Here is a 12,241-nt window from a genome sequence, read left to right as displayed (position 1 = left end):
TGGTTGTTGTATGTTGTCTTGCACTGTTGGTACCTTGCAGTGTTTTGAGTTGCACCCTTGAAAATGTGTTCAAACATGAAAAGAATGGATAACAGGATCATCTAGAAAACCAAGCAGAAGGTCTTTCACTGCAGAAAGACCGACAGTGCTCGGTGTACTTTTTGTGTGAATTCCTGTCCCTGAAACTGGCAGATGAAAGTTGAAAAGGGTATGTGCTCCTGGAAAACCAGGCCCTTGGCTTCCATTAAAAGTGTTCAATGTGTGTCTACTCCCTTTTTGCACAGCGGGAAGGTGCCCTGCAGATCTGTTCTATTACTGCTGCTTCATTTCTGAGCCACAGATCGTTTCTTGTGTGTAAACAATCTCATATATTCTGGGGGTTTTAGAACTCATTAAACTTTCCATTTCACTAGAAGTGGTAAGAGAGGCTATCAAAAAGTACCACAGCAGATGAAGCATGGTCTTAGGTCAGTTTGAGATAAAGTGAGCATTGAAATTTGTCTTTTTCAGGAAATGGGAGATTATTCTGTTCTTTCTTCACAGAGACTGCAGTGAGCAGACTGCTGAACCAGTAGGCTTCAAATGTGAACCCCAGTCCAAAATGTCATTTAGCTGAGTGTATCTTCATGGCCAGGGCCTTCAGAGTGCAGCCACAGACAGCTCCTGCAGCTCAGCTTCATTTCCTGCAGGCAGTGAACAGCCAGAGTCCTGGGCTGCCCCTTATCCTCAGTGAGCAGATCAAAGAACGCCAAATGCACAAGGCTGGAAGGAATTGTTAGAGATACAATGCAGCTCTTGGTGGTGGCAGCAGGTTCCATCACAGCATATCTCCATCCTGTTTACCTGGTTCTTTTTGACTGTCCAGTGAAGGCAGCTGACAGCTTCAGAGGGTTCCTAATTTAGTTGGATTAGCCTAAATCGCCTTTGCAAGTCTTTCAGACATGTTGAACAACTGCTAGCTTTTTACTTTGTAGGATTATCTCCTGGGCTAAGGCATGTCTGTGTGTCAGACAACACTTAACAGTATGAGGTTGATGGCTCTGACAGAAGAGCTCTGGAGAGCCTGTTAGGAGCCACCTCCTCAGTGGAGGCTGAATATTCAATTGTTCACCTTGCTATTACTGTGGGGTGTGACTATCTCCACCTAAGAGCCAGCACAGCTGAGAGGAATGTGGGCTTGCACTGGCTGAGCAGTGCTGTGCACCTGGGATCAGCCTGCTGGGTCTCAAATAAGATGGTGGGTGAAGCTGTATGTGGAAACATTTCCTTTTTGCTGCCTCTGCAGCAGCACTTTGGATCAGTGAGCTCATGGCATTGATTTTGGATGATTTTGCATGTGATGAAATACTCATAAACTCTCTCAGCTCAGTGTTTTTTTCTGCTCACACAAAGCATTGCAAGGAGGTGAGCCTCAGGCTCACTAGCCCTACACCCCTGAGCACACGTTCAAGCACCTTCCCTCCCAAAGAATACAGGATATATGTGCTGCCCTTTTCCAGTAAATATGCTATATTATGGCAGAAAGCTAGGTCAGACCGGTTTGTTTTGGTTGGTTCTTTACAAAAGTAGATATGCTGATGTGGGCCATCTGTCTCAGATATTTATAACTAATTCACAGTTTGTTTTGGGACTCTGAGTTAGGCTGACAGGTCTCCAATTCCCTGTGTGGTTATCATCCTCTTCCCTTTTTATGGTTCTGTGCTTGCTTTTAGGCAGTGCTTTAGGTCTTCCCTCTTTTCCTGTGAGTTCATGGTGGTTTCATCTATTAGTGTGTGGTTGCTTTCAGTCTGTTGGTTGGGGTTTTTTAATGATAAAGAATTTTTAGTAAGATTTCATCTGCTTCAGTTGACTTTGCTGCATGAATCCCTTCTTTAAACATATTTCTGTGGTCAGCACACTTGTCAGTTATGTGCCACTTTTGTTTTAACATAAAATAGGTTTTTTTCTATATTTTTATTCCACGTCTAGCACTTTTCTGCACTTTTTTGGCCTCCTGTGAAGCATTACTGACCTGTGTGGAGTTGCTTGAAATCTGGCTTTTTTTCTTTGACATTCTCTGCCCTTAATCTGCTCTACTCATTCCTTCCTTATATTTGATTAGTTGATGTTATAATTTCGTCATCACCATTACCCAATCCATCTTCCACCTTCAGATTTCCAAACTTACCAGTTTCTCCCTTTTAGCCAAACCAGCTCCGTCTTCTGAAGTGAACTGTCCCCAGGGTGTTGGGAGACGTTTCCAGTTATGTCAATTAATTTTTTGGATAAGCTCAGCTGTCATTATAGTATGTGCCCATCTCTTGGGGCAGGTGTATACTGAAAGGTGGAACACACTGGACAACTTCAATTTCCTGTGGGATCTTAATGGAAAGGAGTTAGTGAAAGACTTTGGTAACCAGAGCTGTCAGTGTGACACCTTGCAGGAGCACCAACTTCACATAAAAGCTGACAGAATTAGCAAATGCCACTGTAGTTACAGGAAAGGGGCAGATAGTTTTGTTCACTGTAGACTTTAAAGACAGCTCCTGATTTTATCATCCAGCAAGTATTCAGAAGTCAAAATGCCAACATGTCGCAGTGCTAATCTTGTTTTCTCTGAGTCAAGCAGTTGGCATGGTATTTTATTAGTAGTCTTTTCCAGAATATGTCCCCTGTTCACCACAGGCTGCATGAGTCAGGGCTGTGATTTGGAAAATCTTGATGTTTCTAAAGTGGAGTTAACTGAGTGTAACTGTAGCAGGAGTGTCTGATTGGTGTTTTATGGCCGTTTCAACAAGAAGTCTGTTTCCCTTTTATTGTGACCACAGATAGTAGGATGAGTCTGGAGTCTCTAAGGAGTAAATAATTGTGGACCAAGCTGTAAAAATACCAGAAATTCTGCTTGCTGGAGGTGCCGGGGTTGTGTACTTGTCCATCATTTTCTCATCAGAAGCTTGAGAAAAGGGATCCTGCTGGTACCATTCCTCCTTGTCTGTTGGTTTGGCTGTGAAATGGGCAGCTCCTCAGAGACTGGAGGGTTTTGCTCAAGAGGGGAATATTATGTATCAGTTGTTACGTGGTTGTGTTTTGCTGACCATTACCATCAGTGCCTGGATGTCTAGCCTTTTCCTAAAGAATGCTCCATCTTTGGTGCATGGCTCTGCACCTGGGGGTGGCACCTTAGACAAATGTCATTTAGTGAGTCTAACCAGCTTACAGCTGATTTTCTTCTCAGACATGTGGAATTAACCAAAGACAATAAGATCCATGCCTGGCCAGTATGTTGTAAGAACTGACTTTTCATTTGCTGGTGTTGAGAGGAAAGAAGAAATAGTTGAGCTTGACTTCCCTTCTTCTCTTCTCCTGGTTACACCTCCATCTTCACCCTCAGTTATGGCAGCAGTGTCCTGTAGAGACTTAAGTCTTTTTGTGCTTTTGGCAGGTTCCCTCATGCTTAAAAGAAGGAGGGAGGGATGGGGTCCTTACTTTCTGCTCATGATTCAGCTGCTGCTTCCTGTTAACTTTGGCAAGACATTGAATCTTCTCTACCTTTCAGTGAAAGTAAATATTTTTCTTCTCTAGCTCTGGTAAAGTCAGAGATGAGACTCCCACTGCTTTCAGTGACACCCTCTATGCGTGTGGGTACAGGGGGACATAGCAAAGTTTGCTAAAAGAAGGTGCTTTTATTCCTGCTGACCCTTATCTTCTCCCCATGTTCCCCTGTGAAGCAATGAGTATCTTAAATAGCTTTGTCCAGCTGTGAGTTTTGTTACCCACGTGTTGGCAGAAGTTAGTTCTGCAGGTAGATTTCATGCTGATGGAAGATGATAACCTGGAAAATGATCCATTTGTTGGCTGTTGACACGAAGCTTGGTAGGAAAATCTGTGCTTCCTTCTTAGGCAATGCAATTTGTAAATGCCAGCAGGTTTGCAGTTTATAAGTGCCTCTCCCTTGCCTAGCCATTCCCAGCCCAGGATTTGCAAAGCAGTAATTAGTCCTTGTTTATGCCATTGTGATGGTATTATATCCATTGTTAGATGTTGAGCAAGGCAAGCACAAGGCAGTTAAGGAGATGCCCAGGCTCCTGCAGTAAAGCAGCTGTAGCACCAGAGAATTCTCTGTGACTGCTCAGCAGCACTTCCCTGCTGCAGCTTTTCTGTGGTACATGATACCTGATACTGAATTAATAGCTCCCACGAGTCTGGTCTGCACCTTGTAAGCCCATCATTCGTTACTGTGCAGTGTAACTGTGGGATTCCTGTCAGCAAGGAAGCTTTTGGTAAATTAGGTTATATTATGTGCAATGTTTGCTTGCTGACTCCTTGTACTTAGGGCTGCTGCTGTTAGCATCTTTTCAAATTTTTGGTAAATCATCCCCAGTGAATCTAGATACATGAAAGGTGTTCTGCCTTCAGAGCATCTTCCTTCTGTAAAGAAGGAAGTGATGTAATTGTTTCTGTGAGACTCTGATCCTAACAGACACCATAGTGTAGCCTGTGCTTCAGAGGAATCAGCTTTTCCATGGCTTTATGCACTTTATACAAAAACAGGCATTCTGGAAGCCTGGGCTCTTTGGTAAGACATGGTCTGATGCAAATCCAGGAATGTAAGCTATGATGGCAAGAGAGGTTCTAGCCACTGAAAAGAAGCATTTGGTGTAACTTCGTGCATGTTACTAAAAGCTGAGAAGGAAGGCGTTTTCTTATTAACATGTTCCAATTAATGAGTCTTTAATTCATATAATAAAAATAAAGCTTTTCCCTTTAACAGCTGCCACTAACTGAGAGCTTTTGTTTTGTTGCAGATTGTGGAAACCTGAAATAAAATATCCTGTGAGTGACAAGGTGACAACAACACTGCAAGGTGGGTTTTCTGTTTTTGTTGGTCTCATATCAGTCATTCCAGGGTTCTGGAAATGCTGCATCTTGATTTTACTGGGATGGATTACCTAATGAATCTCTGGGGCTTGTTCAAACAAACCCAAATAGTTTGACAGGACTCCTCCTATGCCTGCATGTACATGAGTTATGTATTTTTATGGTGTTTTAAACAAAGAAAATATTACATTTTCTGTGCTGCACGGTGAAGGTGTTTATGGCACAGAGGTGGAAACAAGTGAAAATAAAAACATTGAGATTTTTGCCAGTTTTTTAATGTAGACATCTTTTATGTAGGAAATGTCCTCTTGTCATTGTGAGTTGAGCTGCTGCTGCTCAGCACAAGCACTGGAAGTTGAATCTGTGACGTGGCATTTTTTTCTTTTCGCACTTTAAATTTAGAGTTCACACTTAGCAAAAAAAGTTCCCTACAACATGTGCTGATCACTTGTGTGTTAGTCACCACATGCTCACCTTGTCTGAGGATTCATTGCTCTGTTTTATTGAAATGTTTTATTGAGGTTGTTTATAGGATATGCACATTTGCAACACAGCCCAGAGGCAGAGAGATGCTGATCCCAGGATTTCCCACTTGCACCCCTGGTATTATCTGCTCAGAGGGGAGTTTGTGTAATGGGTGCAGACAGCTTTTAGTTATTTGAATGACTCAAGTGAAAAACAGCTCAGAGAGAGCTGGGAAATACCATTTTCACTTATCCATTGGTTATTGGAAGAAGAATTACTTGGTCATTCTTTGTTCAAGAGAAGTTAAGTTTTCAAGCACCAGGTTTATTGAGTGACACTGCACAGTCATAATGAAGTTGGATTTTGCTCTTGGGTTTGGTTTTTACCTTTTCTGTAGTTGGTTCTTTTCTGTCTTCTTTATCGGGTGGAGAAAGGAGTGAAAACTAGGACATTTGTTGCCTGTATCTGTGTGCTGGGTGTGGTTTCTGGTGACAATATTGCTGCTCTTACTGCTGCCTCACATTTCTCTTTTGGAGGTCATAGATTCATGCCTTCACACAAAGGAAAAAACTTTCTGGAGGATGTGTCCACAGCCAGAGAGCGAGCAGCAGTATTTCAGGGCAGAGCAGCAGTGTTTCTCTGCTGGGTGTTTCAGAGTGTGTTTCTTGTCACCAGCTCTGAAATGCTGCATTATAGCTGTGACGGGCTGCAGTGCAGATGTACCACTGTATTTCTCAAGATGTTTTAAAAAATTGTCGCAGTCATGTAAGTTCCTCTCTGGCAGTGGGAGAATCAGGGGAGATGTGAGGATTTATCAGCAAGGCTCCTGTTGTCACTGTTCTTGAGTAGAAACTGCCAGGGTATTAATCCTTATTGGTATCCTTATCCAGTGAAAAGTGGTCTTGGCTTTTGTTTCAGTGAGCACATGAGGTTTCTTTTATCTGCTCCTTGTCAGCCTCTGCATGTCATTGAACTTGAATCATTGGGCAAGAAGTTAAATGGTCAGGAAGAGCTAGGTCTTTCAAAGCTGTAATAAGCTCAAATCCAAAAACTTAAACAGGAAGGAGTGATTGAGGATCTGAGCTGAACGTGTAAGACAAAGCTGTTTGGTGGGTGCTTTTTGCAAAGAGCAGAAGGGAAGCTGAGGAGAATTCATTCTGCATTTCATTGTGCTGGTTTGTGCTTCAGTAGTCTTTGTAGCAGGGTTTGAATGTGCTGTCTGTTCTTACCGAAGATTTATCACAGCTGATGTGTGTAACCAGGAAAGTCAGAGCAGGCTGGTGAACTTCAGCTGAAAGGAGTAGGCAAACTCCTGCCTGCTCACAGAATTGAGCAGTAACCCACTTCTCCCAGTGCCTAGATATTGGTACTTTCAGCTGCATTTGAGCTGCTCACAGTTTATCAATAGAAGCTGTGTTCTTGCATAAATGGAGAGCAAAGGCCCTCTTGTAATTAAATAATCAGTTGTCTAAATCCCATTTTATTAAGCTGAACACACAGTACAGACTAGAGGAGTGGTCGTGCACCAAGGCTGTTTAAACACATCAAACTTTTTCAATTTTATTAGGTTTTGTTCTTCTCTTTCTGTCTACTCCTTGTGAATCTAGGGCACATGCAGATCATGCTCAGTTCTCTTTTTCTGTCTTGCTAGTCTTCCTTATAACCTTCTCTTAGGTGTGTACACAACCCATATAATGGCACAGAGAAGCTCTTCACCTGTTTATTGGTCTCAGCCTGTTGCATCACTTTCTGAACTGCCCCAAAGGTCCTTCTTTGCTCATCAGACAGCAGTGTATCTTGCACAAAGGAATGAAAACAAGACTGTTTGTCTCAGGCTTGTCTCTGCAAACTCAGGCATGTGTTGAACATAAATATCACCTAATTTTTCACACTTGAAGGGCAATAAAAACCCAATCCTCAAAAGAAAATATTAAATGTAAGCAGAACTGTTGTGTTTTACTGAGAACCTGGGGAAAACAAAGCAACAAAAAGATGGCTTTATTTCTTATCAGAATATTTCACAGGAAGAACCTAAGTGTACATAATGGTACCAAAGCCTCTCTTTATTAATGGTTAATTTCTCTGTGGTATGAACAAAAAACAGAAGAGAATTTTATCAGAAGCCTGAAGACCTGCATTGCCTAGCATAACATTAGGCCCTTGTATGCCATTACTTGCAAGCAGCGTGCTTACCCTGATCTCCTCCTGCTGTAGATGAGCATCTCAGGAAGCTGGGAAGGCAATGTGGGATTGAGCCATTTTCTGAAGAACCTCTCTCTTTCCATTAACTCTAGAAGAAACATAGAGAATATGTAGAATGAAGGAAATGAGTGAACTGTGTTCTCAGAAGCCCTATAAACAGACAGAGCTAGCTGAACATTTGCCTTTGTGTTGTTTTTAAAATATACAAGAAATGTCATCACCACTTACACTGTGGTGTCTTTAATACTTCTTTCTTTAAATTGCTGCTGTTCTGGGCTGTTTCTCTTGTACAAGTGATCTGCTGTAGCCCAGCAAATAAAAAATTGTAATAAGGCACCTGATCTCTTGGAGAAACCTAAGTTTCATCCTGCCAGGGTATACTGGTTCTCTAGTTCCCAGTGTAAGATTATGCACCTCAAGTTGTTTTGCAGAGCTGCTCATCTGTACACACCATTAACGTTCTCTCCTGCTAGGAACAGAAAGTGTAAAGGGATTCAGCATTCAAATTGCTCCCACAGCAACTCTCAGGAACTCAGAGGTTTGTGGGGAAAGCAATGTCATACGTGGCACAGAGGAGTGAGAACAGTCCACATGGTCAAACAGCAGGGTGTTATCCTTGGGCCCTACTTCTTTCTCTGTGACAGGTTTTCTGTATGATATTCTCCTTGTGCTAAAATTAAAAAAAATAAATAAAAAGAGAAAGACCTACCTGTTGAAACCATTGATATTACATCCAACATCCTTTGGAGAGAATCTCTTTGGGAGAGAATCATGTGAGGCAGAAGGTATTTAGACTAAGCCTTCACGATTTACATTGGAGTTGTAAGCAACTTGATCTTGCCCCAAAAATACCTGCCAGCATTCCAGCTGATTGGAAGTGCTCCTTGTCTTGTTCCAAGTTCTGTTCTTGTAAGAAGGAGCCCTGCAGTGGGGTGTGGGGCAGAGGGAGAGAGTTTGTCCATGTAGAGTTTTCCTGTGGTGTTTGCCCCCGGCAGCACTTGGCTGGGATGTGCAGCACGCTGTCTTGCACTCTCAGGGGGCAATCCTGCTAGCCCTGGGCAGAGGCAGGGCTGTGGCCCAGCCACTGGGCTGCTGAGTTAGAAAAGCACATGGCCTGGGCTGCATCCAGCAGTTCGGGATGGAGGCAACAAACTGTGACATCAGCCAGCCCCAGCTCGTGGCCTTGCAGAGCTGTGTGATGCTTCCTGTGTTTGTAGCTGGAAAAGCAGGAAAGATGTTGGTGTGGTGTCTTCTTCCCCAGAAGCTTGTGGTAGGATGAGGACCAGGGGAGGAAACAAGTGGGAGGTGCTGGATGAAGGTGGTGGCTGTAGAATTTCTGCAGACAAACCAGCTGGCGCCCACATGACTCTGAAGCAGGTGTGCTTGTGGTATGAAGTCTGACAGACCAGATTTCTCATTGCATGCCTCTACTGGAGTCATCACAATATGTTGTTACTGCACAGCAGCAAAACTGGGTTCCTATAGTTCTCTTTCAGGTGCATTTGGGTTCCATGTCCAAACTCCACTTGCTGAAATAATCCAAAACCTGAGATTAGAAATGTACAGAAATAGGTGTTCTTTTAAGGACCACTTTACTTTTCATCTTCTCTGATTACATATGACATATAAAGATGCAGTTTTCTGAGTAATACCAAATGCTTGGGTTGCCATTCTACCAAACACCAGATGTGAAACCCAAAGGCTAGCAGGCTGTTTATTGAAGGAGTATCTGAGCACGCTGTTCTTATTGATGCCAGCAGCTCCTGAGTGCTAGTTAGTTAACCAAGTAAATGTTTGTGGGTTGTTTTTGATGGGCAATTCCATTGCCAGCAGTGCCTTCAGGAAGAAAAAAAAAAAGAAAAATGGAAGGAACAGGTGGTGCACAACTTCTCTTTTAAAAGGAAAAAGGGAAACAACATATTGTAGAATTGCAAGCATCTGCTTCTACTTAATGCTTAGTCTTCAGTCACTCTGAGATGCCATTCATTTGTGTGGAATACATTTGTGTAATAGGCCCTTACAATATTTTGTAACCTTATTTTATTCAGTGGGGCAAAACCACATTCCTTACTACCTCCTGCATGTCATACCAGGAGGCTGGAAGGCAATAGGATAAACAGTTTTGATTAGATCCTTCTACAGAGCAGAAAGTAGGATTTTTACTTTTGACTTCAATGGGAGTAGGAGCCAGATCTTTTTTGTGATGTGCAGCAATGATGTCTTCTGAGACAGTCTTGAAGAAATGTTATGCCCTTTAGTTCTAACCGTAAAGGTTTAAATTAAGCAAGATAAATCTCTTTGGAGATAGAAAATATCTTCTATGAGATTATTTGATACAGCAGGAACAACAGGTAGGTTTGCAGGTGAATGGTGAAGACCTGGATAAAAGTTTCTACTCCTGAAAGACTTTTTGGTATGTGTTTTTTCTCCCTGCCCCCCAGGTGTAGGAGATAGTATCTTTATCTACAAGATTTACTTCACTTAAAACCTTTGAAAAGAACGGCTGTAATGCCTTTACATCCTCAGTGTCTTTTATTATTGGTGGGGAGAGAGCATTTCAGTGTGTGTAGCACTCAGAGGCAGAAGCTCTTATGTTGCTTAGAGCCCCAGCTCATATCCTGTTGGTAGATTTTTATCTCAATTTCTTATGTTTTCACAGGTTTCTGAACACATTACCCCTCAACAATTGACATGTCAAAAGTCTTTCTTCTAAAAAAGTCACTCATAGTTGTTTGCTTCTGTTTCCCTACTGGTACCAGTAATAATAGAACCAGGGTTAAAGCTGTTCAGTCTGATAGGGCTGTATGAAATGTCTCACTGGAGCTCTGCCTAAAGGCAATGTCAGATTTTCTGGTGTGGCCAGGTCTGCAAGATAAAAGGGTTGACATCCTGAGGAAAAAGAGATTACAGTCATAGGAAGAATCAGTTATTTTTCTTCCAGTTCTTAAATGCTGCAGGCATAAACATGCCTCATCATCTAAAGGTAATAGAGTTTTTCCTTTTGTGTTGCTTCTCACCTTGGAAGCCTGGGGTATTAATGGGAAGCCATTCACCAAATCCTTGATTTTCAGGCTTTGAAAGGTGGGCTGTAGAATTCACTTCATTTGTCTGAGCAATGTATCAATACAGGAGTTACTGACTTTAAAACTTTCTTGTGAAACCCAACTGGTTTTGCTTGGAACTGATTTTCCTTATTACTAGTATAATATAGTGTGTGTATATATATGTAAAAAATATACAAATACATAATATAAAATATATTATTTGGTTGTTTTGTTCTGTGAATGAAACATATAACACTTTTAAAAATATGCAAATTACGCATCCTTTATTATATCTCTGGATATTTTTGTGTAGCTGAAATAACTTTGTCAAGTTTATAGTTCTTAGGCTGTTAAGACTAGTCTCAAATGGTGATAAAATCAAGTAAACTCTACACTTCTAGGGGATGGGATAATGTTTTGATTCTCATTAAGAAAGAGAAAAATACTTCTTTAGAATAGTCCATGTCTCTGTTGTCCATATTTACTCTCTGCTAGCACACAGGGCTGCTTGTGCTTTGCTGTGTTTCTTCATCACCTAGGTTTGTAATCCAAATACTGTGGTGCTTTCCATTGCCAGGCATTGGTATAAATGCACTTTTCTCACACTATTGTTGTGGTTGCTTTGAGCTGAGCTTCCTAAGACTCATCATCTGAGTAATAGTCAATGGGAATGGTGTGGCTGAAAACATGAAAACCTCAATCCTTAGGTTTTAAGTGCATTCTTAGGGGAGATTTAGTTGAGATATGGAACTGTAGGCAAGAATTCAACTGATTCATGTGCTTTTGACAGAGCTGTCTCACTCAGACTGGTCTTTCTAAATATTTCAATAAGAATCTCAGAGATAAGGGAAAATGAGTGTTTCACAATGGTGCTGCATTTGAAATCCAGAGCTTTATAAGCTTCTGGTAATTATTTTTTCCTTGTGGTACCTGCTGAACTACACAATAATCCTTCTATAGAAAAGTTGATGGAAATATGTGTGATGGGGTTAGGAGCTGGGTGGGTGGTGAGGCTCTGTGTGGTTAAATGTTTACATCTGAGAAAGGCTTTTGGACCTGGTTTGGAAAAACACCAGTCAGGAAATAGTGCCTGCACAAAAATTCTTGCTATGGAGGTGCGGTGGGAGGTAAAGGTGCAGGAGTCACAAATGAGTTTGAACTCATCCAAGACTGTGGGTAGAGGGAAGCCCCTGTTCTCGAGCAGTGTGCAGTGTGCAGCTCTGTGTCCTTGCTCACCTTGTGATGAAAGGGCCAGGTTTAGAAGCCAGAAAATCCCATGTTACTCCTTTGTGTGGGTTTTTTTTTTTTTCCATAGTTGGGGCGGTGAGGAAGGAGCATGTTTGGAGATCCAGTCCTGAAGTACAGAGTGTCTCCATTAGCAGACTCCGTTAGTTTTTCCAGTTTGCATCTGAGGAAATGAGGAACATTAGGATATTAATGTTATTAATTAATGCTGGCAATAAGTAGGCAAGTCTGTGACCCAGCTGGGATCAGATTCCAAGCTCCTGAGCCTCATGCAGTGCTTTTTTGTTTCTTCCACCAAAGTGGCTTTTTCTTTGTACATCTTAATTAGCAGCTTAGCCTGATCTAACAACTGAGAAATAGCTTCATAGTGCAAACAATAACAGTATGAGCAGATATGTGTATAAAATTGTATTTTGTTTCTAATTAGA

General features: G+C 41.8%; 1 protein-coding gene across 41 annotated transcripts in view; it reads left to right on the top strand.

Moving 5' to 3' along the window:
• MAP2 (microtubule associated protein 2) overlaps positions 1-12,241 on the top strand; it is a 218,760-nt gene that overhangs the window by 42,668 nt on the left and 163,851 nt on the right. For 40 of the 41 annotated variants that reach the window (XM_074548092.1, XM_074548077.1, XM_074548082.1 and 37 more), the window contains one exon: positions 4,785-4,843. Coding sequence is in view for 10 of the 41 variants with exons in the window: in XM_074548068.1 (XP_074404169.1) it covers positions 4,785-4,843 (59 nt within the window). In the remaining 31 variants the exon portion in view is untranslated. Of the gene's footprint in view, positions 1-4,784; positions 4,844-12,241 lie in introns of those variants that run through there. The other variant, XM_074548091.1, reaches the window with a different exon arrangement.

The sequence above is a fragment of the Zonotrichia albicollis genome, chromosome 10 (genome assembly GCF_047830755.1).
Source record: "Zonotrichia albicollis isolate bZonAlb1 chromosome 10, bZonAlb1.hap1, whole genome shotgun sequence".
NCBI classification, from domain to species: Eukaryota; Metazoa; Chordata; class Aves; order Passeriformes; family Passerellidae; genus Zonotrichia; species Zonotrichia albicollis.
This window is presented reverse-complemented; position numbering and strand designations above follow the sequence as displayed.